Source organism: Rana temporaria, chromosome 3 (genome assembly GCF_905171775.1).
Source record: "Rana temporaria chromosome 3, aRanTem1.1, whole genome shotgun sequence".
NCBI lineage: Eukaryota > Metazoa > Chordata > Amphibia > Anura > Ranidae > Rana > Rana temporaria.
The window spans coordinates 183,367,670-183,394,784 of NC_053491.1; the positions used below are offsets into that span (position 1 = coordinate 183,367,670).

A 27,115-nucleotide genomic window follows, 5' to 3' on the forward strand; every position below is an offset into this window, starting at 1 on the left:
TGCACATACTATTCTATATGATTTCAATTCAATGCTAAGAATACATTTGAAATATTTCATTCCTTAACATTTGTGATCTATACAGGATAAAAGCTTAATTCCAGTTGTAATAGCTCCTCTACTTCAAATAAAAAAAATAAAAAATAAAACTCATCATACTCCAGCATTTATTTTCCCAAGACAAAATATCCACAGTGGAAACACAAGAAACAGTGGAAACATTGTATTGTTGTCTGTATTATTGCTGGGGAGGTTCTTGTCCTCCCCAAACATTTTGTTGTTTTTCACTAATCAAAAGTGAGGGACAGTATGACTGGGACACAGACAGTTATAGCTTTGCTACCCTATCCAAAACTATATAAAATTTGCCTGAAGCTACGCTTTACCATTTAACAATAGAATGAAGTATAGTTTGAATGAATTCGTAGATTGACATATATATCACAGACTAGTCCCTTTCACACGGGTGGATCATTCAGGTCCGCCTGTGAGTTTTTTAGGCGGACCTGAACAGGCGCTCTGTGCTCCTCTATGGACTCTACGGTCTCTACGGTCTGTCGCCATCCTATCCCCCATAGGGGAGAGCAGCGCTCTGACAGGTTGGTCCCTGCACAGTGTGCAGAGACTGACCTGCCATCTGCCTGCTGAGCAAAGCGGGGCGCACACACGGACAGCCCTATGTGAAAGGGCCCTTAGGCCCCGTACACACGACCGAGTTTCTCGGCAGAATTCAGCCAGAAACTCGATCGGAGCTGAATTCTGCCGAGAAACCCGGCCGTGTGTACACTTTCGGCCGAGGAAGCCGGCGAGTTCCTCGTCGAGCCAAATGGAGAACATGTTCTCTATTTCCTCATTGTTCAATGAGGAAAGTTGGCTCGCCGAGATCCTCGGCGGCTTCACACAGAACTCGACGAGCCCGTCGAGTTCCTCGGACGTGTGTACGGGGCCTCAGTCTAAACAGAACAGTTTGTTCATTCAATATTAATCTGAAATGCTGTAATAACCTCCTATTTTTGATAACTGCCATGATACTGCAGTTTTATTCTACTGTATGTTTCAGTAGATCATTTTATACATAGGAATATACTGTAACCTATACTATTATAAGCAGAAAGATTCATCTGACATTTAAATTCTGTGTAACTGCCCCTGAAAAATGTTAAATAAAAGTGAAATTTGGATGACTGATCAACTTGAAACAGAAAAATATTATTAAATATATAGTAGCAGGCACATGTACATGCTGCTGTCCTGCTGTTGCATGATTCACTCAAATCCAGCTCCTAAATGTAAAAGCCCAATTCACCCAGCCAGAACGGTTTGACACATAGAAAATAAATGAACTGAACTAGTGGTGTGTAAGTTCAGTGTGGGTCGGATAGATCAATCAAGTGAGGTTCTGCCTCATGTGCCTTAGCAGGTACATTTTTGAAAGTTCAGCTCATAGAAAATTGCAAAGTGTAAATCACTGTATATATATATATATATATATATATATATATATATATATATATATATATATATATATATATATATATATATATATATATATATATATGTATATGTATATATATATATATATATATATATATATATATACACATATATATATACAATATACGTAAAGCTAGGTTACACATACAGTACATAAGGTATGGACAATGGATTGGAACACACAAATATGAGCTTGTGGAAGCCCCCTCCACCCTTCCTTTGCATGAACAGGCACACTTTGCCAAATATAGAGCAGGATTTAGACATTTGTGCAAGTGCTGCTCCTTCTTGCATGTAATTATTCTAGCAAAACAAATGCTAGCGTAAACAATAAGAGACAGCATTTGGTATGCTATATATGAAGGAGTATTTTTGAACTGTACACGGCACAAACAAGAGAAGAAAAAGACCATGTTATATTTCCCGATTTATAAAAAGAATCCACTCAACATCCCCTGCACAATGTCCAGAGGAAAAAAAAGAAGAAAAAAATAATCCTTGGGCTTGCACATGATTGGATGATGGAAGTAAGCAGAGCTTTACCTTATTTACTAAGCTCCAGAGGAACCACACTTGCAAAGTGCACACTCTATTTGAGAGAAGCAGTTACTTTAGGGATCCTGGATAAAGATGCCCAGTGACCAATAACTTGTACCAACCTTTACAGTGGCTCCTATTTTCCAAACCAAAGATTCACAAAGCAGGCATCCAGGTCAAAGGCAGGCCTATTGTGGCCAGTATTGGATCTCTGGGTGAACCTTCGGGGAGTCTAATAGACACCCTACTCTATTTGTGGTGAGACTACCCTCTTACATTTTCTGACACAATGGGGGTTATTTACAAAACGATAATCCACTTTGCACTACAAGTGTAAACTACAAGTGCAAAGTGCACTTGAAATTGCACTGAAAGTGCACTTGTAAGTGCAGTCACTGTAAATCTGAGGGGTAGATCTGAAATGGTTGAAAGCTCGGCTGATTTTATTATCCAATCATGTGCAAGCTAAAATGCTGTTTTTTATTTTCTTTCAGTGCAATTTCAAGTGCACTTTGCATTTGTAGTTTGCACTTGTAGTGCAAAGTGGATTTGCTTTTACTAAATAACCCCCAAAGTATGTTATACAGAAACTTAAAAAATTGGAGTTGGTGACATCTAATGTGCCATGCCTGTATTCCCTACAGTTTGTGCCTGCAAGCCCAAAAACACCAAATGGATCTTAACCTCCCTGGCGGTATGATTCTGTCAGAAAAAACATGCTAAAAGCGGTACCATTATTTGCAAGGAAATTTGGCGTTTTATATTGTAGGTCTGTAATTTTTAGAAATAACTCACTTAAATCTGACCAAACAAGATTCTAATAGGCATCCCAGGTATGACATTTTTTTAAAAACAAAATTATAAATTATAATATAATAAATAATTATAAATAATTATAACAAATAATAATATAATTATAATAAAAATTATTCAATAATGTAATCAAATCAAAATCACTGAAATTTGCTCAGTTGCAGAATTGTTGCTGTCATTATTTTTTTTTTTTTATGACGAATTTCCCCACAAATCGCTATTGCACAATTCTGCAAGTGATTATAATTTATTATCACTGTTTTTTAGCTGATCTAAAACTATTTTTGACATAAAGGGACACTTTTGGTTGCTATGGACAATCTACAGTTTGCAGGGAGAAAGAAACGTTTTTATTATATAAAATGACATGCATGACACAGGACAGACCACTAGGGACAAGGGGTGTGTGTTTTTTTTACATACAGTACTGTAATCTATAAGATTACAGTATACTGTATGTAAGGTGTTTGTTTACTTTTTTGAATTTGGCGCCGTTCTCCGTCCCCGTGCGTCGTAACGTCGCAGGGAACGGAGATCGGCGTCACACGGAGGCACTGTGTGAATCGAGCGAGGTCCCACTCGCTCACACAGCGCGGTGGCATCGCTGGATCCAGGGACGAGGTAAGTAACTTGTGCCTGTGGATCTAGCGAGGCAAGCCCGAGTCTGACTCGGGGTTTCCGCTCGCAGCAGGAAAATCTAACCCCGAGTCAGACTCGGGAAGACCGCCAGGCAGGTTAACATAAGTTATTCTAAGAAATATAAACATTTTATCCTGGAAGGGATGGCATTTTTATTATTGATTTTTATTCTATTAGTAGCGACGGCGATCAGCGATTTTTAGCGGGACTGCAACATTGCGGCGGACATATCTGACACTTTTGATACTTTTTTGGGACCAGTGACATTTATACAGCGATCAGAGCTAAAAATAGCCACTAATTACTGTATAAATGTCACTGACAGGGAAGGGATTAACACTAGGGGTGTCTGTGGAATGTATGAGGCCACATCGCTTCCAGGTGGGGTGGCGACATGCGCTCCAGAAGCAGTAGATCCCATTGGCCACAGGGCACTTGCGCCTTTCAGTGCCCATCTGTGCCGCCTATGAGTGCCCATCTGTGCTGCATATCAGTGCCACCTATCAGTGCCCATCAGTGCCACTTATCAGTGCCCATCAGTGTTGCATATCAGTGCCCATCATCAGTGCCACCTCATTAGTACCACATTATCAGTGCCCATCAGTGAAGGCAAAAACTTACTTTGTTACAAAAATTTATAACAGAAACAAAAAAAAACTTTTTTTTAAATTTTGTTTAGCAAAAAAAAAACCTCTGCAGGTGATCAAATACCACCAAAAGAAAGCTGTATTTGTAGGAACATTGTCATTTAAACAGCAACAGCACTGAAAGCTGAAAATTGGCCAGGGAAGGAAGGGTTGAAAGAGTCTGGTATTGAAGTGGTTAAACTAACAAGCAGGTCATAAAGAGCATTGTTATAATAGCTGCAGCTACACTGCTGCATAATCAAGGAATCAACCCCTCCCCTAGGCGTTAAAGGATACATTTACCTTTCTGAACCAGTGGCGGTGTGTCTATTAAGGGCGCACAGGTGCCGCCCCCTCTCTCCATCCACCCCCTCTAGGACCAATGGATATCCATAGCCGCTGCTGCCACCCCCTATTTAGGTGCCTGGGCCCCTTTTGGGCACCTGAATTACAGCGGTGGGGGCCATAGGCTCTTATAGCCATCAAAAAAGGTGACCTGCGAGTGCCATGCTTGGCACTCATAGTCCACCCAGGTGTGTTAGAAAAGGGAATGAATATTCCCTTTTCTAACACTGAACCACCTCCTGGCCAATCAGGTGCTCGGGTCTGTGACCGTCACCTGATTGGCATAAACGACAGGCGCTGTGATTGGACACCTATCAAGAGGAGAGATCGGGAGGAGAGGACGGGAGGGAAAGCATTGTGTACACTGCTCACCACCATCACCCACTGCCCATCGAGACAGGGTAAGTGCCATGCAGACGGCGAGCATGGGGGGGGGCACAGTGGCGGCATTTTATGGCACAGTGGCTGCGTTTGATGGGCTCAGTGGCTGCGTTTGATGGGCTCAGTGGCTGCATTTGATGGGCACAGTGGCTGCATTTGATGGGTTCCTTTCAGAATTTTTCAGTTTGTTTGCATCCCCCCAAAATGTTCCCCATTAAGGTAAGCTAACTGGGTTGTAGTGCTGTCTTAGGGTATAACATGTATCACATTGAACACATTCAGCATCTACCCACCCCCCTTCCCCATGACAGTGGGCAGGGGATCTTCACTCCCGCACCCGGTGTCACAATTTTAAAACAGCACAGTTGTGCGGGGCTCTGCTTTAGTCATTCACAGAATCCTGTGAATAACTGAACAAGTCTCTAATGTTCTCAATCAGGGAAGTGCCACAGTTCTCTACAGAGTGCTCCAATTCCAACAATTTGCACAAATGTGTTGGGCTCCTGGATATAGTCTAGGAAACATGAAAGCACAGGGTCACACCTCACCTAATACACTGTCAGGCAAGTTGAGAGTGTATTGCCTGTGTAAGTCGATGTAAGCCGGGGGAGCATAGAGGCCAGCAGTCTCTTCAAGCTCCGGTGCATTACCAATTTATTTGCACAGTGTAAGAAAGAGATCACTATGTTTGCCTAATCTTTATTAAGATAGGCATACACTCTTGGTGAGTGTACTTCCTCAGGTGTGGTGATGGAGCACTATGGGAGATAACCTTTAATTGAGGTTTTACTGGATGCCATTAGAGGCTGAAGATAAACATGGTTTCTGAACTTGTTTTTTCAATGAATGATTGCACCACACTTTGGATTGGATTTTCACAGATATTTTTAATTTAGGACACTATATTGCTTGTACACAGGATTTTATGTTTTAGATATTTGTTTAATGGTATTTTATTGGAAGCAGTAGGATAGATGGCAAAAGGAAGAGGGTATTGAATGTACTTGTTCTGACTCCTAACCCCTGCACCAAACCTGCATGCACACTAAGAGCAAAGGTCAGGGTATGCCAAAGTCAATTTATAATTAGTCCAGCAATACCAGGTAGAAGTAAATTTGGACATTTTTTCCTTGGAAATACTAATCAATGCCATTTATTCTTCTGAACCAGGACTCAACATTGAGTGTGTCTATTTGAACGCTAATGGCAAGGAATCATGTTGTATTGATCATGAACATTGCTAAAGATTTGCAGTAAGTGTTCCTAGGGACAGATGTGTGATGCAGAAGATATTGCACCAGAGAGAATTCAAGCGGATCAGTTGTAACAGCTACAATGACTTTGTGGACTTTCTTCCAGAAAAGTTGTATATTGGAGCATGACCACCAGATATGAATCATTATCCCCTCTTCCATCTCACACCTCCAACAGAGATTGGTAAAAGCTGAGTGAAATTTGTGGAGTAGAGTTCTTCATTTTTGAGAACTGGTGATTTTCACTATCATATATTTAAGGAAATTTAAAACATTATCAGGTATCTGAAGCAAAAAGTAAAGACATTTAAGAGAAGGTACAACAATGGTTAGCCCAAGGGATATTCAAGGAAGTTAACAGCAAGTGTTTAAGTCCCAAAATTCTCATCCCTAAGCCGCATGGCAGCCCAAAGTTCTTCTAAAAATTCAGAAAGCTAAATTAAATTTCCAAATCTGATGCTTATCAGCTTTGCAGAGTCTTCTCTCTTCCTGAAGTGAGAGCCTGCTGTTGGGTGAAAGGCTGACTACTAAAAGAATGCTCAGTTACCTCTACCACTACCACTTGTGCCTGTTCCACAAAAAATATATACATATGTGGTATATATACTGTATATATATATATATATATATATATATATACACACACACATACATACATCTATCTATATATATATATATATATATATATATATATATAGTAGAGCAAACATTTAATAACAGTCATGGTTGCAGTGACGATTTCTGTTATTCTTGAGGAGTCCGATTCTCCCATTGACATTTTGTCTTAACTTCTAACGCATCCTTTTCTAAATGTATATATTTTTCTTACTGAACTGAAAAGAATATTTTTATGTCAGTTAGTTGTTCAGTGACAGGCTTCAGACAGTGTCTCTGCAAATCAATCTTCCAAGAAGTGTGTCAAGCAAAATAATAAAAATAAGATGTCACCGCTGTCAATGAAAAAAATGATGTCAACTAAAAAATATGTCATTATCTAATAAGAAGTATGACAGTGAATACTGCACAACTGAAGAACTCAAATCCCTCAAAAAAAAAAAAAAAAAAGCCAGGGGCAGTGATTGTGCCTTTGACTAATGTAGGGCTTCCAAAATTAAGGAAAGACAAAGAGCACTTGATGCCACATTAATTATTTTCCCTAGTGGTAGGATTTTTAATGTGAGCCTTTGTAAGATGCTGAACAGTGATTTAGTGAACATGAAAAAACAGATTTTACAGGAAAAGGGATTGTGTTGCAGATGATAACCCACTGTGATCCATCACCATAAATGCAAAATTATCCAGAAACAGGGTTTAAAGGGGGTGTAAAAGGGGGTGTAAACCCTCAAGGTTTTTCAACTTAATGCATTCTATGCATTGAGGTGAAAAACCTTCTGTGTTGCAGCTGCCCCCCAGAGCCCCCCCCCCTTTTACTTACCGCAGAGACCAGAGACAGGGACGAGCACACCAGCTCCAGCCGGTGTCTCAGGTAATGATTGGATAGACTGATAGCAATGCAGCCATTAGCTCCCGATGCTGTCAATCAATTCTAATTATGAACCAGGGGGCGGGCTGAGTCCTGATGTCTGTGTCAATAGACGCAGTAGCAGGACACAGGAGCATGCCCGCATGAATGTCCCAAGGGAGTGCAGCTCTCCAATGAGGCACTCAAGAAGAGGAGGAGCTAGGAGCGCCGCTGAGGGACCCCAGAAAAGGAGGATCAGGGCCATTCTGTGCAAAACCAACTGCACAGAGGAGGTAAGTATGACATTTTTTTGTTGATTTTTAAATTAAGTTTTAAATATCCTTTAAGTGATATGTAAAGATAAAACGTTCCTAGACAAGAAGTTATCCTTAAAAAAAAATATTACTTGTAGAGTTGATAAATTAGTTAACCTGGATGTCCACTAGTGCACATTGTGTTACCAAACTGACATGGTCATGAAAAAAATACAGTTTGAAGCTTTACAATGAATATAATACTAGTTATGTTAGGTAATGACAGACCAAACCTTTTGAATGTGTGACTTTTGTGCAATAATCTAACATTTATATTTCTAAAAAATAAAAAAAGTTCACAAAAATTGGCCAGGAGAAAATATGCTCAGGTGCTAAAGTGCTCTCTCACCTAGGGAAATGTCTGCATGCATTTAGGTGATAAAAATGTATATGGAAAAAATCCAAGTAAAAATAATAATAATAATTTAGTTAGCTGTACACAGTTTTTTTTCCCCTAACTACATGGAGGCCTTTTGTAATGAAAGTGAAATATATTGATACCTTCTTTTTTTTTTTTTTTTTTTTTAAGATTGCCCTGCTGTGCTTTTTGGGATTATATTTTTTTGTTGCCCTCCATAAAAGTCATTCTTTGCTGCAAAGATGATGGCCAAAACCTTATACATCTGTATGTCATTATAATTATAATAGGCTGTATCTGTGCTGTATTTGCAGTCCTGGATTCACATTTGGCCCAGAGGCAAAAAGAAATGATTAACATGGATCTATCTGCGATTATTACATTTAGACTTTTTTGATGGAAATAAGACATGCTATACTACTGTTTGTTTTAGGAAAGCTCCAATGTTCTTCACGAATGCATATTAGCATGGCTTATTTAGCCTCTGCTTCAACGATTCCTAATCTCTTATCTGCACTTGTCTCAGAATCTGGAATCAGTTTTGAAGTGCTGTCTATTATATGCTTTATTTTTCTGCTCGTTTACAGCTACATCATTAGGATACCTCTGATTATTTCTAAGCATGCATTAGCCCTGCACATGCAACTTTTCAATGCAAATAACCCTGTCTGATTTCTTAATATATCTGTGCAATCAGCTTATTTTGACCAGTCCCATTTGAAAAAAAAAAAAAAAAAACACTGCTAGACAAAGACAAAGTCCAGGATGAAACTGATCAAATTAAATTTTTGCTTGGCAAACTTTTTCAAACACTGTGTGCATTTAACAGGTTATTTTCAGTTTGTTTATATTGGTGATTAACAAAGTCACACAATTCACAGTCACTTAGCAGTTCAAGTCCAAAGGTTCTAATGCCCTGTAGTTTTTTTTTTCCCATCGGTGGAAAAACTTAGAACCTGTTTTAAAATTATCTGATGGTTAAAAAAACGATAGAAAAAAATGATCGTCTGAGGGGAAATCCATTGGTTAAAAATCAAAGCATGATCAGAATCAAGTTGGAAGCATTGAACTTCATTTTTCTCAGCACGTCGTTGTGTTTTACGTCACCGCGTTCTGACACGATCGGTTTTTTAACTGATGGTGTGTAGGCAAGACTGATGAAAGTCAGCTTCATCGGATATCTGATGAAAAAAGCCATCAGACCGTTTTCATTGGATGAACCGATCGTGTCAGAACGCGGTGACGTAAAACACAACGACGTGCTGAGAAAAATGAAGTTCAATGCTTCCAACTTGATTCTGAGCATGCTTTGATTTTTAACCAATGGATTTCCCCTCAGACGATCATTTTTTTCTATCGTTTTTTTAACCATCAGATAATTTTAAAACAGGTTCTAAGTTTTTCCACCGATGGGGAAAAAAAAACGATGGGTCCCACACGATCGGTTCGTCTGATGAAAACGGTCCATCAGACTTTTATCACTTCTAGGTTTCGATGGCCGTATACATAGTATATGTCAAGAGCAAAGTTCAAAGTTGGGAGAATTGCTATGTAATATTCTAAACTGAGGTAGAAAATGGAAATCATAATTTAATGTAATTTATTTTATTCTGATGCTATTATTATTTGAGACCCAAACAACAGCTATAACTTTACATGAAAGGCAGAAAACGAGTCTATGATTTTTACCCAGTGGAGTGGAAAAATAATTCACTTCCTCTTCTGAAATATTTGCTTGAAATAAGCTATCATGCTCCTACAGAGTTCTTTGGTCATGCCTCCCTTTGAAGCCCAGTGCAATGCTCTGCGCAAGGTGAATGACAATAAGGCTTCTAACAACCTGAATCACTGGGTCGCCGCACATTGCAGCAGTCTACTTATTTTATAGGTTTGTCATGCAATGATTCATATTGGTTTCATATTCCTATTATATAACTGGTCAACTAACTATTCATCATTGTTGAAAATTGTTAGCGGGTACAACAAATAATACGTAGTCTAAGCAGTTATTTTAGTGCGAGAATATACGTTTAAATGCTTCGTTTACAGAGAATAGTTAAAGGGGTTGTAAAGGTACATTTTTTTTCCCTTAAATAGCTTCCTTTACTTTAGTGCAGTCCTCCTTCATTTACCTCATCCTTTAATTTTGCTTTTAAATGTCCTTATTTCTTCTGAGAAATCCTCACTTCCTGTTCTTCTATCTGTAACTCCACACATTAATGATAGGCGTTCTCCCTGGTGTGGAGTGTCGTGCTCGCCCCCTCCCTTGAGGGGGCGAGCAGGAGAGTCAGGATGGTCTCTACTTTGCAGATAGAGAAAGGAGCTGTGTGTTAGTGGGCATCCTGACTCTCCTGCTCACCCCCTCCCCCCTCAAAGGAGGGGGCGAGCACGACACTCCACACCAGGAAGAAAGCCTTGCATCACTGTGTGGAGGTATGCCGCGTACACACGATCATTTTTCGGCTTGTAAAAAAACAACGTTTTTCAGCCTCTAAAAAAACAACAACATTTTTTCCAACTTCATCATTAAAACGACGTTGCCCACACACAATCGTTAAATAAAAAATGCTCTAGCAAAGCGCGGTGACGTACAACATGTACAACGGCACTATAAAGGGGAAGTTTCATTCGTATGACGCCACCCTTTGGGCTGCTTTAGCTGATTTTCTGTTAGTAAAAGATGATTTGCGCTTTTCTGTCTGTTACAGCGTGATGAATGTGCTTACTCCATTACGAATGGTAGTTTTACCAGAAAGAGCGCTCCCGTCTCATAACTTGCTTCTGAGCATGCGTGGGTTTTTCACGTCGTTTAAGCCCACACACGATCATTTTTTACAACCCGAAAAACAACATAGTTTAAAACGTTGTTAAAAAATGGAGCATGTTGGAATTTTTTTTTGTTGTTTTTCAGAACCCGAAAAATGACGTGAAGCCCACACACGATCGTTTTAAATGACATTTTTTAAAAACTGCATTTTTTACAAGCCAAAAAATTATCGTCTGTACGCGGTATTACAGACAGAAGAACAGGAAGTGAGGATTTCTCAGAAGAAATAAGGACATTTAAAAGCAAAATCAAAGGATGAGGTAAGTGAAGGAAGACTGCACTAAGGTAGAGGAAGCTATTTAGGGAAACTTCTTTTACCTTTACAACCCCTTTAACTACAAAACAAATGTAGTGAATGGTATTGTTGTCTGGGCTTCTTTCAGAATTGATTTGTAAAAATACATAACTCTTAAAAATGATAAGAAATATAGAAAATACATTATATGGTCTATTAACCCTCCTGGCAGTATCCCAGAGCGTGACTCGGGGTTGATTTTTTTGGCCAAAATCGGTAACCCCGAGTCACGCTCGGGGTAGATGTGCAGAGCCTGCAGCGAGCGCTGGCTTACCTTCTCCTGGATCCAGCGATGCCACTGCGCTGTGTGAGCGAGCGGGACCTCGCTCGATTCACACAGTGTCCTCCTGTGCCGCCGATCTCCGTTCCCTGTGACGTTACGACGCACGGGGGGCAGAGATCGGCACAAATTCAAAAACGTAAACAAACACTATACATACAGTATACTGTAATCTTATAGATTAGAGTACTGTATGTAAAAAAAAAACACCCCCCTTGTCCCTAGTGGTCTGCCCAGTGTCCTACATGTACTTTTATATAATAAAAACTGTTCTTTCTCCCTGCAAACTGTAGATTGTCCATAGCAACCAAAAGTGTCCCTTTATGTCAAAAATGGTTTTAGATCAGCTAGAAAACAGCGATAATAAATTATAATCACCTGCAGAATTGTGCAATAGCGATTTGTGGGGAAATTCGTCATAAAAAAAAAAATAATGACAGCAACAATTCTGCAACTGAGCAAATTTCAGTGATTTTGAGTTGATTACATATATTTTTTATTAGAATTATATTATTATTTGTTATAATTATTTATAATTATTTATTAAATTATAATTTACAATTTTGTTTTTAAAAAAATGTCATACCCGGGATGCCTATTAGACTCTGGTTTTGTCAGATTTAAGTTAGTTATTCCTAAGAATTACAGGCCTACAGTATAAAACTCCAAATTTTTTACCCACAATCTTCACAACTTTCACCCAAGATCCAATCCTTTTAAACAGACCCCTATTCATATAAAACTAGCAACATATTTTAAGGTCTTGGTGGTCAGAATTTTATCAGAGTTAGCCATAAACACCACAGCTCCCACATGCCCTTTATTTTACAGGACTGTCCTTTTTGGGAACCACATTCTTATTTTCCTCTTTCTTTCTCTGTTGTCTCTCTTTTGTCTGATCTAGAGACCTCTATAAAAATGCACTATTTAACTACCAAATTGGTATACCATACTAAATCTTTCATCAGACTTCTCAATTATTGCATTATTTGTTATTTTGAAAAGTCCGTATAAATTAAAAGGGCTAGTAAAAAGGACTTGTAGGATTAACAGACCCCTTTCTTTGCCTACCTACAGTACTTTGTACTCAAGGCATCCCTCTTTTTTAATCTCAGAAATTTGGGTGGTTTGATAAACACTGCTGTGTGGCTGTGCTGGGGTTTTGTTTTCCATCAGGATACTATGTTCAACCATTCGTTGTGTCCTCTCTATGGTTGTATACATTGACCCTTATTTACTAACGCAATTGAGCATGTTCACTTTGCAAATCCATTTTAAACAAAAAAGGGTATTTTTGCATTCACAGCTTCTTCACATTCACAAAGCTAAGTGGAAATTTCATTTTTGAAGTGAACATGCTATTCTCCTTTAGAAAATCTGAGATATTTTGCTTGTTTTACAAGTTTGCACCCACAGTCCTAAAACATAATTGTATGTTAATAGGTCTTTGCTCTCTGGTGTGTGTCTGTTTAAATGTGACTTGGTTCATTAACAGAAAGGCATCAAAAGCAAGTGGAAAGCGTGTCATACGCAAACTGTGACCGGTGTGGTGACTTATTTCCAACTGTAAGGTGCCATGGCGTATGATGACACTATAAATTAATAAACATATACAAACATGATGACTAGAACTACAAAATTCAGCCTAAGAGGAAAACAGATGTAATCATACAATTAAATATATGCTATCAGACAATATGATTTTTTTTCTTCTGCCACTTTATTATGTGAATAGTGCATAGCAGATCTTACTGTGCAAAGGGTCTCTTCTGCAGATATAAATAACTTCATTATTGTTTGTAGCTATAACTTGAAGTACAACATGGTAATAATGCAAAAATTTGTATTGTATTACACAGGATTTTCTGTAGGCAGACAGGTTTGGTAGCCCAGAGTACCTACAGTAAATAGTCAGAATAAATAGACCTTCTTACTCACACAAAAGGCTTGTAGAGATCCATCACCCAAACCTCATGTCTGCCTTTTCCTGCAGTTATATGTGTATATTCAATACTATTGCATCTCCCATTTAAAACCCAGGGTCACAGAAACTGTTTCAGTGTATTACCAGCACAAGCCTGTATATTTACAATACAGCTCTTAAATACAGTTCAATTGTTCTGCGAACACTTTACCCAGTAGGGAAGTTTAATGACTTTTTATTTGACTTTGTAGCAACAAGAACCAGAACAACTGCTTTCTTTCAATAAAGTTCACAAGTTTGTTTCCATCTGCAGAGAAAGTGAAATGTGTTTCTAAGGACCAATTTCTTCCACATATTATTCTTTGGCAGGAATAAGCTGTTTGAGGTTTATAAAGTCCCCCATCGATTTAATGATATTCTCTGAGTATTGAGTGGTCAGTCACAATGAAAGGGAACAGAAATTGTGCTCCTGCATTGGCACAGAACATTAAGATGAGGTCTCTTTCATCTGCAGGCTCCTAGATTTGGTTCATTTGAAATGTACTCATGTTAAATCAAAATTACAGGCTGTTTTCCTGTCTTTCAAATAACCACAAATGCATTTAGAAACAATAACACTAAACCATCAAAAAGTAATGTGTGTTGTCTAATGGAACAGTGTTAGTGATAATGTTTTAAATCAATAGATACATATAACTAGGTATTTGTCTAATATGTTATATCTGAAATTTGTATAGAAAAAAGTTCACTTCACTTTGCAGTTATATCATATTTTGGACTTACTATAGTGCAATGTTTTGGTAAATGTTAGCACAGATTCAGTTGATGCTTGGTATCCTTAAAAATAATGTATTCTGGTTTTCACAACTGATCATCTGAGACCCTTTATACATAAATCAGACTCAGCTGAGACTATTTGTGAATTAACTGTTGGCTTTGCAAGGGAATTTTCCCCAGGGCTTAGTGAATTATGAAAAGCTCTGCAGACATCTATGATCCAATCAAGTGCAAGCAAAAATGCAATTTTTTTTCACACATGATTAGGTATTCTTGCAAAGTGAAATTTCACTACATTCGCTTAATTCTGAATAAAATTCCCTTGCAAAATGCAACTTCCCTTGAAAAGTGAATTACCTATTTGCCTTAAGTAAATAAACCCCATAATGCCTTTAAAGGAAATGTGTCCCGGTTTCCTCATCTGATCCCTCCTGCCTGGGCACTTCTCCCCCTGCTCACAGCCAAAGCAGGGAAATTCGACAGGGCTCCAGAGACAGCAGCTTTTGACTTTAATACTTTTGCACAAGCTCCCCTTTTGTGAGTGTGTTTTGATCATTAGTTATGATAGACAGACACAACATACTACCAGCTAACTGTAGTTTCTTGACAAAGACAAATGTGTCTTAAGAGCGAGATCATACATTTCTTCAAATTCATCTTTTTCTTTGCATAGGGACTGTGTGTAATATGTTGACTTTTTGCAGCATCTCATGGGAGTAATGACCTTTAAAAAACGTACAGTATGATATATAATTTAAGACATGGGTCTAACCTGGTTATTCTGGAAGTCATAGTCCAATGAATACTGAAGCTTTCCAAGCTTTTCGTCTTCTTTTGGTTTTTCCTTGTCTTCTCCATCAGTTAAACCTGTCTCAGCATCATCATCGTCATCATCATCATCATCCTTCAAAGCCTGGCAAGATAATGCATGACATTACTAAGCTTCCTAAAAAATATAACATTATTTAACTCAAAGTAGCAAAATTCTAATTTTTGTATCTGTCAATTTAAATACTGTATATGCTCAGCAAGCAGCTATATATATATATATATATATATATATATATATATATATATATATATATATATATATATATATATATATATATATATATATATATATATACTGTATTTTTTTTTTAAAGCAGGCAGATAAAAATAATATCTAATAATGTATGTAATATTTTGTAAAGTATAAGAGATTTAACATACTTTATTAAGGCTTTGTGAACATGCTGATAGAGTTATGACAAGAAAAATCTCATTGCAAAGTAACATAGCAAATTTATAACATTACTGCATGCAAAATGTCAGGCCTCATTCAAAAATGTTTAGCTGCCAGCTTCTCGTGCCTGTATCATATTTGTCAGTATGGAAGTGCCAACCATGGATACATATGCAGCGCAGAAATACAACATGCTATTATATAGAATGGAAGCTCATGGAATAAAGGTGTGTCTACTCTAATTGGTTAATTCTTTAGGAAAAGCCAGGCTGATCTAAATTAATCATAGTCATAATATTTCAGTAAATATGTCAGGCATTTTTGTTTTGGTAATTAAGTATTCAGTTTGCAATTTAGTATGTTTGAGATTAAGTTTTACATTTTCAACTAGTAATGGGAGGCTTATGTGTTCTTGCTTGCTGCATTATAATAACATTTGAAAATAAATGTCACTACCCAGTGTAGATCGGGACAATTTTTATAATCCTTATGTTTTTGTCTTCCATCATTTAGTCGTGAGATATTTATATTATTTATATTTTCAGCTATCCAACTGTGAGTGCAAAAATTTAGCCATTTATACAAAGTATACATAAAGATGTCCAAAAGTAATCATAATGTGGTTTTAAATACCTCCTTTTTAAGTAATTTTCCTTTTCAATAAACCCCTTGTCAAACTATTACTTTATTGCCCCAGGCCACTGTGGACCCTAAACAATTGAATAAACTGCTATTTATATATCTGTTCTGTGATGGCCAGAAATAAAATAACTGTTGACCACAGGTTTAGTCAACAGATTGTGTTCATATTTATGTGGTGCACAGACCTGTCTAAAACGACCTTCAGCAGATTTCATCTAAGGCTTTGGCATATCTACATAATGAGCACCAAGTCAAGCATTTGCATAACACACAGTGTATTAAATCTATTCTATTGATTGTCTGATAAGAGGAGCTCATTTTAGCATAATATTTTTTTTACTGGAATACACAACATGATTTGGCTTTAGAGCTAGTGATATTTGCCAAGAAGCTATTCAGCAAATGAAACGACAGCAAAAAAAGTTCATGATAAATGTTAACTAAGGAATATATCTGGCAGGACACTGTCCTACAACTGCCAGAATGTTAAATGCTTTTTTTTATTGCCATGTTTTAGTCTTTTCGGGAAAAACTAAGGTTTTACAGCACAGGCATTCAAATCACTCAGAAACCATTTGGTCCTCAACAAAAATTTCAATGAATAGTTCACAAAGCAGTTTTTTTCTACATTGATCTAAGCCTCCAACAGCATGTTTAAGATCTTCTATGTTACTGTATAGCATTTTTACAGCTTTTACAGAGGTCTGCAGTGTCTTAATACTTTCCTATAGGACCCCCCACAAACTGACTGGGTTACTCAATAAAAAGTGTGAGGCCTCGTACACACGACCGAGAAACTCGACGGGCGAAACACATTGTTTTGCTCGTCGAGTTCCTTGTGAAGCCATCGAGAAACTCGACAAGCCAATTTTCTCCATTCCCGTCAAGGAAATAGAGAACATGCTCTCCTTTTGGCTCGTCGAGTTTCTCGACAGTTTCCTTGACGAAAATGTACACACGACCGGTTTCCTCGGCAAAAAAATATCTGCCAGCAAGTTTCTTGCTGGTTTTTGCCGAGAAACTCGGTCGTGTGTACGAGGCCTAAGGATTTAAGCAGATGTAAACCATCCTATATCCTATCCTTTTCAGCCAAGGAAGCTGCCACCTTGGACCTTGCAACTGCCATGGTGCTGCACATGTTATCACTTATGACAAGAAAAATTTGATGCTTTAATATTTTGAATGAGAACACAAGTAAATGTGACAGTTGGCAATCCTGGCATGCCAGGAATGTAGCTGTTTTAAGTACCTATGACTGGGAATGCATTGGAATGGTCTTCCTTCAGTAAATAATACAATAAAAACTTTATTGTTCTATAAACTTTCTTGTCCATGTGCACCTTACTTTTTCTTGGTATAAATTCACCTGTTGAATTTAATGCTAATACACACTGGAGCTTAGCTGTCTTTGAATGAGTCTGGGATTCTGGTGTGTCCTCTATATATGTCCCATTGTTTGCAAATTCATTTAGCAAAAACGTTAGTTTTTAAAGCTAAATGTTAATTAAGACTTTTGCGCTGACAAACTGGTAAATGTGCTGGAATTTTTTTTGTAGTGTATTCTGTAAACTACCCTGCCTACGTGTGCCTTAGTTTTGCTAGACATAATTTGAGTGGTTGCCAATATTACTTTGCCTAATTTGGTATGCAAATATAGATTCGATAATGAGTTTGCACTATTTATAAATGATGTCCAGTTAGGCAGGCCATAGACAGTGCATATTTATTTCCTGCAATCACGATTTGCATGATCCACTTCATCAACACAGTGTTGATGCAGGAATCCCTCCAGCTAGGCCATTTTCTTCTCCAGGTGGAGGGGTGGGCAGGGTAAGCTGTCCCCGCTGGGAGAAGACAGTGATTATTACTAGTGGCTATAGCAGCTGCTAGCGATAATCGCAAGAAAAATTGGCAGTCTGGTTGTACCCAAGTTGATAAATCAATCAACTTGGTACATTCAGCCTGCCCATCAATGGTTTGCATCTTGGCCTGTTCCTGCTGAACTGGCTGAGATTTGAAATGTGTATGGCCGACGTAAGTCTTTTACTGTGTGTATTAGCAGAACAACTTTATTTTCCTACTACAAAGACCAATTCTAGAATCTGCTTTCAGTTTTCTCTCTCATAGGTGTGCCAAAGGCAAAGTTCTCAATTCACACAATTGTCCTAGTATACAGTTTGTTGTTGGTTCCTTGTGAGAGCAGCAGTAATGGGTCTGCTATAGGTACAAAGTAAAGTTACACAATACAGTACCTCTAAACTACCTTGTAAACATGAGGGTATTATTTCTAGTATTTGGATCTTAAGGTCCATGTTATTCTTCTAAATCCATACTTTACTGAAGATGGCAACTATGCAACCTTTATGTTTTATGCCACATTTAGGAACGTACATTGCCCTTCTGTGTGATAGGTATACCTTTTCATAAGATGTATATATACTTGATCTATATGTATGTTTTGACTATACAGTCTTTGTAATAGCTTCCATACTGTTATGATTGAAGGTTGTGAAATAAAGGGCAGAGATTCATAGGCTATTACTTAGGAGCAAGTATATGGTATTCATACTAACATTTCAATGCAGAAGAGGATAGCTTAGATATAAAAAACTTCTTATGTGTAGGACTTTATTTATTAGATCATGGGTCTTCAAACTACGGCCCTCCAGTTGTTCAGGAACTACAATTCCCATCATGCCCAGTCATGTCTGTGAATGTCAGTGTGTTAGAATGCCTCATGGGACGTGTAGTTCTACAACAGCTGGAGGGCCGTAGTTTGAGGACCCCTGTATTAGATATTGTATGTGTGGGGGCGTATTTCAAATTTATAATAACATAATAACCATGGTATGCTTCAGATCATCTTAGTACAATATTTATTTATTACAAAATATAACACAGGCCTACTTTGCTCTGTTTTGCTTGAAATATTGTTTTATTTGTACACAAAAAAGAACATGTATATATGATTACATCTGTCTATCTATCTATCTATCTATCTATCTATCTATCTATCTATCTATCTATCTATCTATCTATCTATGACCTTAAGCAGTTGTAATCATTTTAAGTAATATAAATAGCAGGCCTTAAATCAAATAATATTAGGGAGAAATGTAACATGGGCTACATGATTGATTTGTACCCTTTATATCATAAATGTTAATTATTTGCAGCAATTACACAATTTTAGCCTTCTAATGCAATTCTGTTTGCATTTGTGGGGATAACTTTGTTTGAATGAAATCAATTTAGTTCAGCCTCTTGATGTATTAAGCAGTGTTAAGCAGTGGATTAATCTCAATTGAGAAGCCCCAGCTGTCAAGACAACTAATCACAAAATGTTTTCACTGTCTATGGTTTATCCAAACAGGAAAAAAAAAACCTACCGCAATTGACAATCCAGAACAGTCATGAGATACAACACAGAGAGGGAGGACACAGAAGGAAGAAATCAAATTAAGACAGCCACACATAACCATTGTAAGAGCCATGGAGAAATGACCATTAGATATGCATCTCATTAGCACTTCATTTTATTTACAGGGAAAATTGCCATGTAGGTCAATGCTGTTCTACAGGAAGAACTTCAAATGTCCCCTGGATTAATTCCTGTTTGCCACAGTAGCTGCTACTGCTCATTGTGATAATGAGGTCTAATAACCGAAAATTATGTGGAGAGAATGGGGAAATCATATTACACACACTGCCACCCTAATTTTCCAAAAATCACTAGCTGATAACAAAAGATTTAAAATTTCCATGCTAGGCATTTGTGGGGGGGTGTAATACATTTAGCAAAATAAATAACCAGCTCAAACACATTGACACAAAGCAGGTAAACTAAAAAGAAATGCAAAAACACCTTAGCCAGGATCTGCAAATCTTCTTAATGTAGCTTTTTCATAAATGGCCGCCATAAACTGGTCATATTACAAGCTGTTTATTGGTCTTCATAAATACACATTTTGGTCTGGGTTTTAATAACTACCAAAGCACAATTCTGGTTCAAATTTAATAATTTTGGCTGTAATGGGGATACTTTCAAAAAAGTTGTTATGCTATGATAGAAAAGAACAATCAGAAACCAAGCAGATTGTGAAACCCCCGTAATTTGGAATTATAAATATAGAATAAATGGCATTAAGAGGGTGCCCAATAAAGCATAATAAAACAATATACCATCCCTTTAGCACACCCTTCTGACCCTGTGATTGTTTGTGTCATGTCTTTAAATACCCTTTTCATGGACCATTGTATGAGAGCCACCAAAACCTTCCTATACATGACCTAAACAAGGACCTCTTTCCCAAATAAAAGATAACAATAAATCAGATGGAAACTGGGGGAAGTGCTGTATTGTATTGCCATAATAATGTATATAAACACATTTCTATAATAATCTTAATAACAGTTTAAGTGAAATATTATCATTGGCAAAATAGAATGAAGGAAAAGGGTATGGTCAATTCAGCTGATAATTGGTGGGAGGTGAATGTGCTTGGACCCTTTACTTTCTGATCCATGGGACAGGGTACTCTCCATACCCTAGGTGCTTATGACCATCTGGATTATATGCTATATCAGATTATTCTTTTCCTTTTAAAATGAATTCACATAACAAGAGATGGCATAAAGTGTATATATTGTGCAGTCATATTATTCATATAAGCTAACTGTGCTTAATTAAAAGATTCATATAAATGTAACCTGTACTTCAAAGTGATTTTTTTGGTTTTATCTGATATTTTTAAGCACAATAAAACAAAAGTAAAAAGCATTGGGTATGTAGAATGGACCCAGTCTTCTTTAATTGGGAATGACTTTGTAGTTTTAATATTAATTGCACCCTTAAAGAAAGGTCCTTACCACTAAAACATTTCTGTAAATCCATTATGAAATGACCATTGACCTGCCATAAGACTGAATCTCATCTACACAGCAGTAACCACAAAGAATTGTGCCTGTAAATAAGATGACTTTTTGAATAGTACAGTCATGGAAAAGATCTCATATTGAGTTAATATGCAAATTTCTTTCTTTCTTAACAAATATCTTATTTGCCTTCAAAGACATTCAATCTCAAACAAATAGGTCATTTTTCCAATTAGCAATAAAGATAATACATTGTACAAAACTGACATATTGCAAAAAAAAAAAGAAAAAGAAACAAAAACACAAGTAAGCATTTACAATACACATTGTTAGTAACACAGCAATACAATGTAGACCATTTACATGAAAAATGTCGATTTTAACTAGGGTTATAACAATATTCAATTGTATCTATCAAACAGCAAAAAAATTATTGTCTATATGTATATTTACTTTGGATCAGTTATGGTTCTAAATATACAGTTAGACAACATGATAATACAGATTTTATATTTACAGATTTTGTAGAAATGTAAAAAAGGTGCTGTCTGCTCTCGATCCATCTGCATGGTAAAATAGTCCAAGAACTCAAACCACTTGCAAGTTTATCTGGGATTGCAAATTGTAGGACTTGGTTAATGTTCATTCAGGGCCAGATTCTCAGTCAGCGGCGTATTTCTGCGGCGGTGTAACGTATCCGATTTACGTTACGCCTCCGCAACTTAGACGGGCAAGAGCAGTAGTCTCAAAGCACTTGCTCCGTAAGTTGCGGTAGCGTATCGTAAATCGGCCGCCTAATTCAAATTTGGATCAGGGGGGCATGTTTTATGAGAAACTACTGTGACCCGACGTGATTGACGTTTTTGCGGAACGGCGCATGCGCCATCCGTGAAATTTCCCAGCGTGCATTGCTCCAAAGTACGCCACAAGGACGTCATTGGTTTCGACGTGAACGTAAATGACGTCCAGCCCCATTCACGGACGACTTACGCAAACGACGTAACTTTTTCAAATTTCGACGCGGGAACGACGGCCATACTTAACATTGTTACGCCGCACTTATGCCTCATATAGCAGGGGCAACTATACGCCAGGAAAAGCCTAACGTAAACGTCGTAACTTTACTGCGTCGGCCGCGCGTACGTTCGGGAATTCGTGTATCTAGCTAATTTGCATACTCAATGCGGAATTCGACGGAAGCGCCACCTAGCGGTCAAAAAAAAATGCAGTTAAGATCCGACGGCGTAAGAGACTTACGCCTGTCGGATCTATGTGTAACTGATTCTAAGAATCAGGCGCATAGATACGACGGGTTGGATTAGGACTTACGACGGCGTACATGGCGCTGCGCCGCCGTAAGTCCTTTCAGAATATGGCCCTCAATGTTTATTTTGTGTGGTGCAAGCTGTGTTAAAGAGTTTGAGCCAACTAAATAAATATTAGCAGCATTAGGATGAATCCTGAACTGATTTGTGTGGATGCGCAGATTCCATATTGTATTGCACTATCCGTTGTGTATGTCCCAGTACCGTTTCAATAAAACAGCTATAAACGGTTTTAGTAACCATTTAAATTGTTGGGTGAATTTTCATAAATTACATACCAAAAGCAAAGCCTGTCTCCTGTGTTTCTGTGGTGCTAGCTTGGTGTCCTATTGTGGCACATATGGAAAAGTGTAACTACTGGCGTTCTGACCTCCTGCTGCCAAGAGAGCTGGTTTAACCCCCCTGGCGGTATTCCCGAGTCTGAATCGGGGTTACATTTTTGTGCTGTGATCGGTAACCCCAAGTCAGACTCGGGCTTGCCTCGCTGAATCCACAGGCATGGTTTACTTACCTTGTCCCTGGATCCAGCGATGCCACCGTGCTGTGTGAGCGAGCGGGTGCTCGCTCGATTCACACAGTGCCTCTGTGTGCCGCCGATCTCCGTTCCCTGCGACGTTACGATGCACAGGGGCGGAGAACGGCGCCAAATTTAAAAAGGTAAACAAACACATTACAGTAACATAGATTACAGTACTGTATGTAAAACATTAAATAAATAATATTGTGTTTTAAAGAAATGGTGCATACATTAATTCCTTGTTTTCAGGGACCTGCAGTTTACTACATTTAATGAGTCATTACGACATCAAACACTCTAAAAATTCAGCCAATCAGGAAGATCTGATACTGTCAGTTAGGGATGGGCTAAACACCCCCCGGTTCGGTTCGCACCAGAACAGGCCAAAAATTTGTGCGAACATGCAAACCCTATTAAAGTCTATGGGACACGAACATGAAAAATCAAAAAGTGCAGTATATATATACACACATATATATATATATATATATATATATATATATATATATATATATATATATATATATATACACACACATGCCCTGCACTGTATATGTATATATATATATTAAAAAAGTATAGGTTTTTCGGAACTTCAGTCGGTGGTGAGATAGGCTTTTTGACATATCATGTAAGCAGGGGTTTTGATGTTTATAATAAAGTATTACACTATGCAAAGCATTCCTTCATATCTTTTCATGTTATACCTGCTATGCTGATTGGTTCAAGGCAAAGAGTGTTGATGGTCTAGTCCAAAGGCTTCAGGTGTAGTCTGAATAAGAGGAGTTTACAGGCTCGTTTTACACACACCTCTCTGGTGATAATTCACAAAGGGGTGCTCATGAGGTGGATCGGTGGCGGTATTCAAGCAGTGTATGCTCAGGATATAAGATCTCTATGGATACAACCTGGCACACCATTTAGGATTATTTGCACAAACTTTTACCATCATTTCACTGGATGGGTGTTTGATATATATAGCCCGCTGCATGCCACCCTTTGCATATATTTAAGCATGAACTTTGCTGATATCTGTTGGTACGTTTTTGTATGTGGTATGGGAAACACATTTCAACCCATTGCATGTAATTATTTAGCACTGAAATGTTATATTGATTTCTTTTAGCGCTGTTAATGTTTTGACCTTAGTCCAAACATACTTTTTCAATATTTAACGTATATACATATATAATAGTAGCTACAGTGCGTTTGATTTTTTACCATTTGAGCGCTGGGACCAGTGACACGTAGTGCCTCTGATAATTTTATTATATATATATATATATATATATATATATATATATATATATATATATATATATATATATATATATATATATATATATATATATACTGTATATATACATATATTACCTGCATGCCACTAATTAACCTGCCTCTAATTAGTGCATTATGGGGCATTCCGCTTCACTCAAATTTGCCGCAAACGCCACATAACTCGAACATCAGGACCCTAGTGTCTGATGGGTTATAGGTTGTGTTTAGACATTACAGTCAATGAAATGCAGGACCTCTGTTGTTTCATTCATACTACATGGGCACCAGCCACATGTCTTCTAGCCCAGCTTGCGAACCTAGGAATGAAAGGGAAGTGCCAGGATCCCCAATAAATTTAGGAAGCCAAGGGGGTCACTAGCAGCTTTAAAAAAATATTTAGATCATTGTTTTCTCAACTGTATCTCTGTAAGGAACAATTATGCTGTTAAACAAAGTAAAATGTCAGTTCCCTAAGAAACTGCATAATATTTCACAAAATAATACACCTTGTTTTGAGCTGGAATAAAAAACTTGAATACTAATTTTTAAAAGATAATTCCCACCAATGTTAATTTATTAATACAATGGCATTTAGCCTTCTTTGATGATTTTTCCCTTTGTGTATTTGTTCCTTTCTTATTTCTGCTGTCTATTAGAACTTCTACCTATTTGCAATACAAATGAAGAACTCATGGTTAAGCAACATTTAGTTCATTCAAAAGTGAAGATAAATAATGTATAATTTAGTACAGTGTGACACAAACTAAGACTGCTAAGAAGTTTTCCTGTTTACTAATGACTTGGCCACTCCTCTGACCTGATATAAATGATTTTCACATCCGCAAAATTGGGGATTACAGCAAATAATTTTCTATCAGTGATCTGCTTGCTTTTATCTCAGCATGTATGGCCAGTTTAAGGAAACTGTATTCTGCTTTAGTAAGAAATTGGCAATAGTAGCCAAATGAAACTACTGAAGCCAGCAGATGTGGCATGGTTACCTAAAATCATATTATGCTAGTTATTACTCTAACAGAAATACACAAAAAGGCTGTAAAAACAGCAACGCTTATGAAAAAAATGCATTAACTTATGCTTGGTTAATATCAACGGCCACAGTTTACTATTGGCATTACCAAATAAGCCTAAACTAAATTATACACTGGGAAGAATTATCCTTTAAACCAAATTTTAACAAAGAAAAAAAGATTATAAAACAGAAAAAGTCACAAGTTCTTAGGACCCCGTTCACATTAGTTTTTAGGTGTGCTGCCATTTAACCACTTCCCGACCTCCTCATGTACATATACGTCAGCAGAATGTCACGGACAGGCACATGTACGTACCTGTACGTCCTCTGCTAGACGTGGGTGGGGGGTTCGATCGGTACCCCCCCGGTACATGCGGAGGTCGGGTCCGCTCGGGGAGCGATCCGGGACGACGGCACGGCTATTTGTTTTTAGCCGCTCTGTCGCGATCGCCCCCCGGAGCTGAAGAACGGGGAGAGCCGTGTGTAATAATGGGCATTTTCATAAAATCACATCCAAGCCCTACATGCTGCATCTTTCATGTGCTTTCACAAAACACGCTTTCTAATAAAGTTTAATGGCAGTACACCTAAAAACATGCATAAAATGTGCAAAATAGTGCACTGCACTGATGTTAACCAGATCTAACTCTTAAAAGGCTACTCATAAAAATAAAGACCTGTAAAATAAAACATGGAATTAATATAATAAATAGCATCACATGTATTTACCTCATACTTCATTCCTTTTAGTGTATTTTCCTGACTACAAAAACCTATAGCAGTCAATTTAAATTTAAAGCGGGAGTTCACCCGAAAATAATTTTTTAACATAAGATTGATGCTCATTTTGTCAAGGGGAATCGGGTAGTTTTTTTAAAATCGAAGCAGCACTTACCGTTTTAGAGAGCGATCTTCTCTGCCGCCCATACCCGGAAGCAGTGGAGAAGATGCATCTCTAAAACGGTAAGTACTGCTTCGATTGTAAAAAAAACACCCGATTCCCCTTGACAAAATGAGCCTCAATCTAATGTTAAAAAAAAGTTTTTGGGGTGAACCTCCACTTTAATAAGTTTGATTTCAGCAAAGCAAATAATTAGAACTTACGATTCACGAATTAAGTACTTTTAACTGAGTAAGCAATTTGCTTTATAACTGTTTAAATGGAAAATAATGTTGTCTTTTTTGTGGAGTGCATCTTTAAAGGAAACTGACAAAATACTGCCTTGTTGACTTCCTTCATGCAAGGTGTTTTTCTGTCAAATGATCCTCTGCATTTAACATGAACCTTGTACCTCTGGTACAGCATAAATCCCAGGTAATAGCTATTTTGCATATATTTAAAGTATATAAAGGCAAAACTTTTTTTTTTTGGACAGAGTGGAGAGGGATTAGAGCCCATGTCAATTTTTTTTTATGTCTGTGCCCCCATTAAGGAAGTTCACCATCTCTATTTGTCCTGTTTACTATTACCATTGAAAAAGAAAGTAAAAAAAAAAATCTTGGGGAAATCTTCCAATAGTTCTGGTGGCCAAGTAATTCCTAACATTTTCAGGGATTTCCTCTCACTTCCTGTTTTGCTATGGGACTGGAAGTAAAGGGAAATCTTCACACTCAACATATACAAAGTATTACTCTAACGCTTATTGATGAAAAAAGTCAGTCCATTCAATAAAATAAAGCACTGATCTTTAGGTGGCGTAATCACCACCACCATGAAAAGATAGATGAAGAACGGCAGATGAAAATTGTCCAAGGAGGAGTGTTTAAAAAGAATATAGCAGCGTGCACCTTCCACCAAAAATCTTCTCAATCCACCACTTGTGAACACTCGCCCCGCCGGGGTTCAAACTCACCACAATGAAATGTATGATAAGCCTTTCAGTGAATCAAACTTCATT

At 37.6% G+C, this 27,115-nt stretch overlaps 1 protein-coding gene across 5 annotated transcripts in view; it reads right to left on the minus strand.

Annotated features, from left to right (window-relative positions):
• SYT1 (synaptotagmin 1) overlaps positions 1-27,115 on the minus strand; it is a 738,111-nt gene that overhangs the window by 176,419 nt on the left and 534,577 nt on the right. For 4 of the 5 annotated variants that reach the window (XM_040343936.1, XM_040343935.1, XM_040343938.1 and 1 more), the window contains one exon: positions 15,098-15,238. In XM_040343936.1, the coding sequence (XP_040199870.1) occupies positions 15,098-15,238 (141 nt within the window). The remainder of the gene's footprint in view (positions 1-15,097; positions 15,239-27,115) is intronic. The other variant, XM_040343939.1, reaches the window with a different exon arrangement.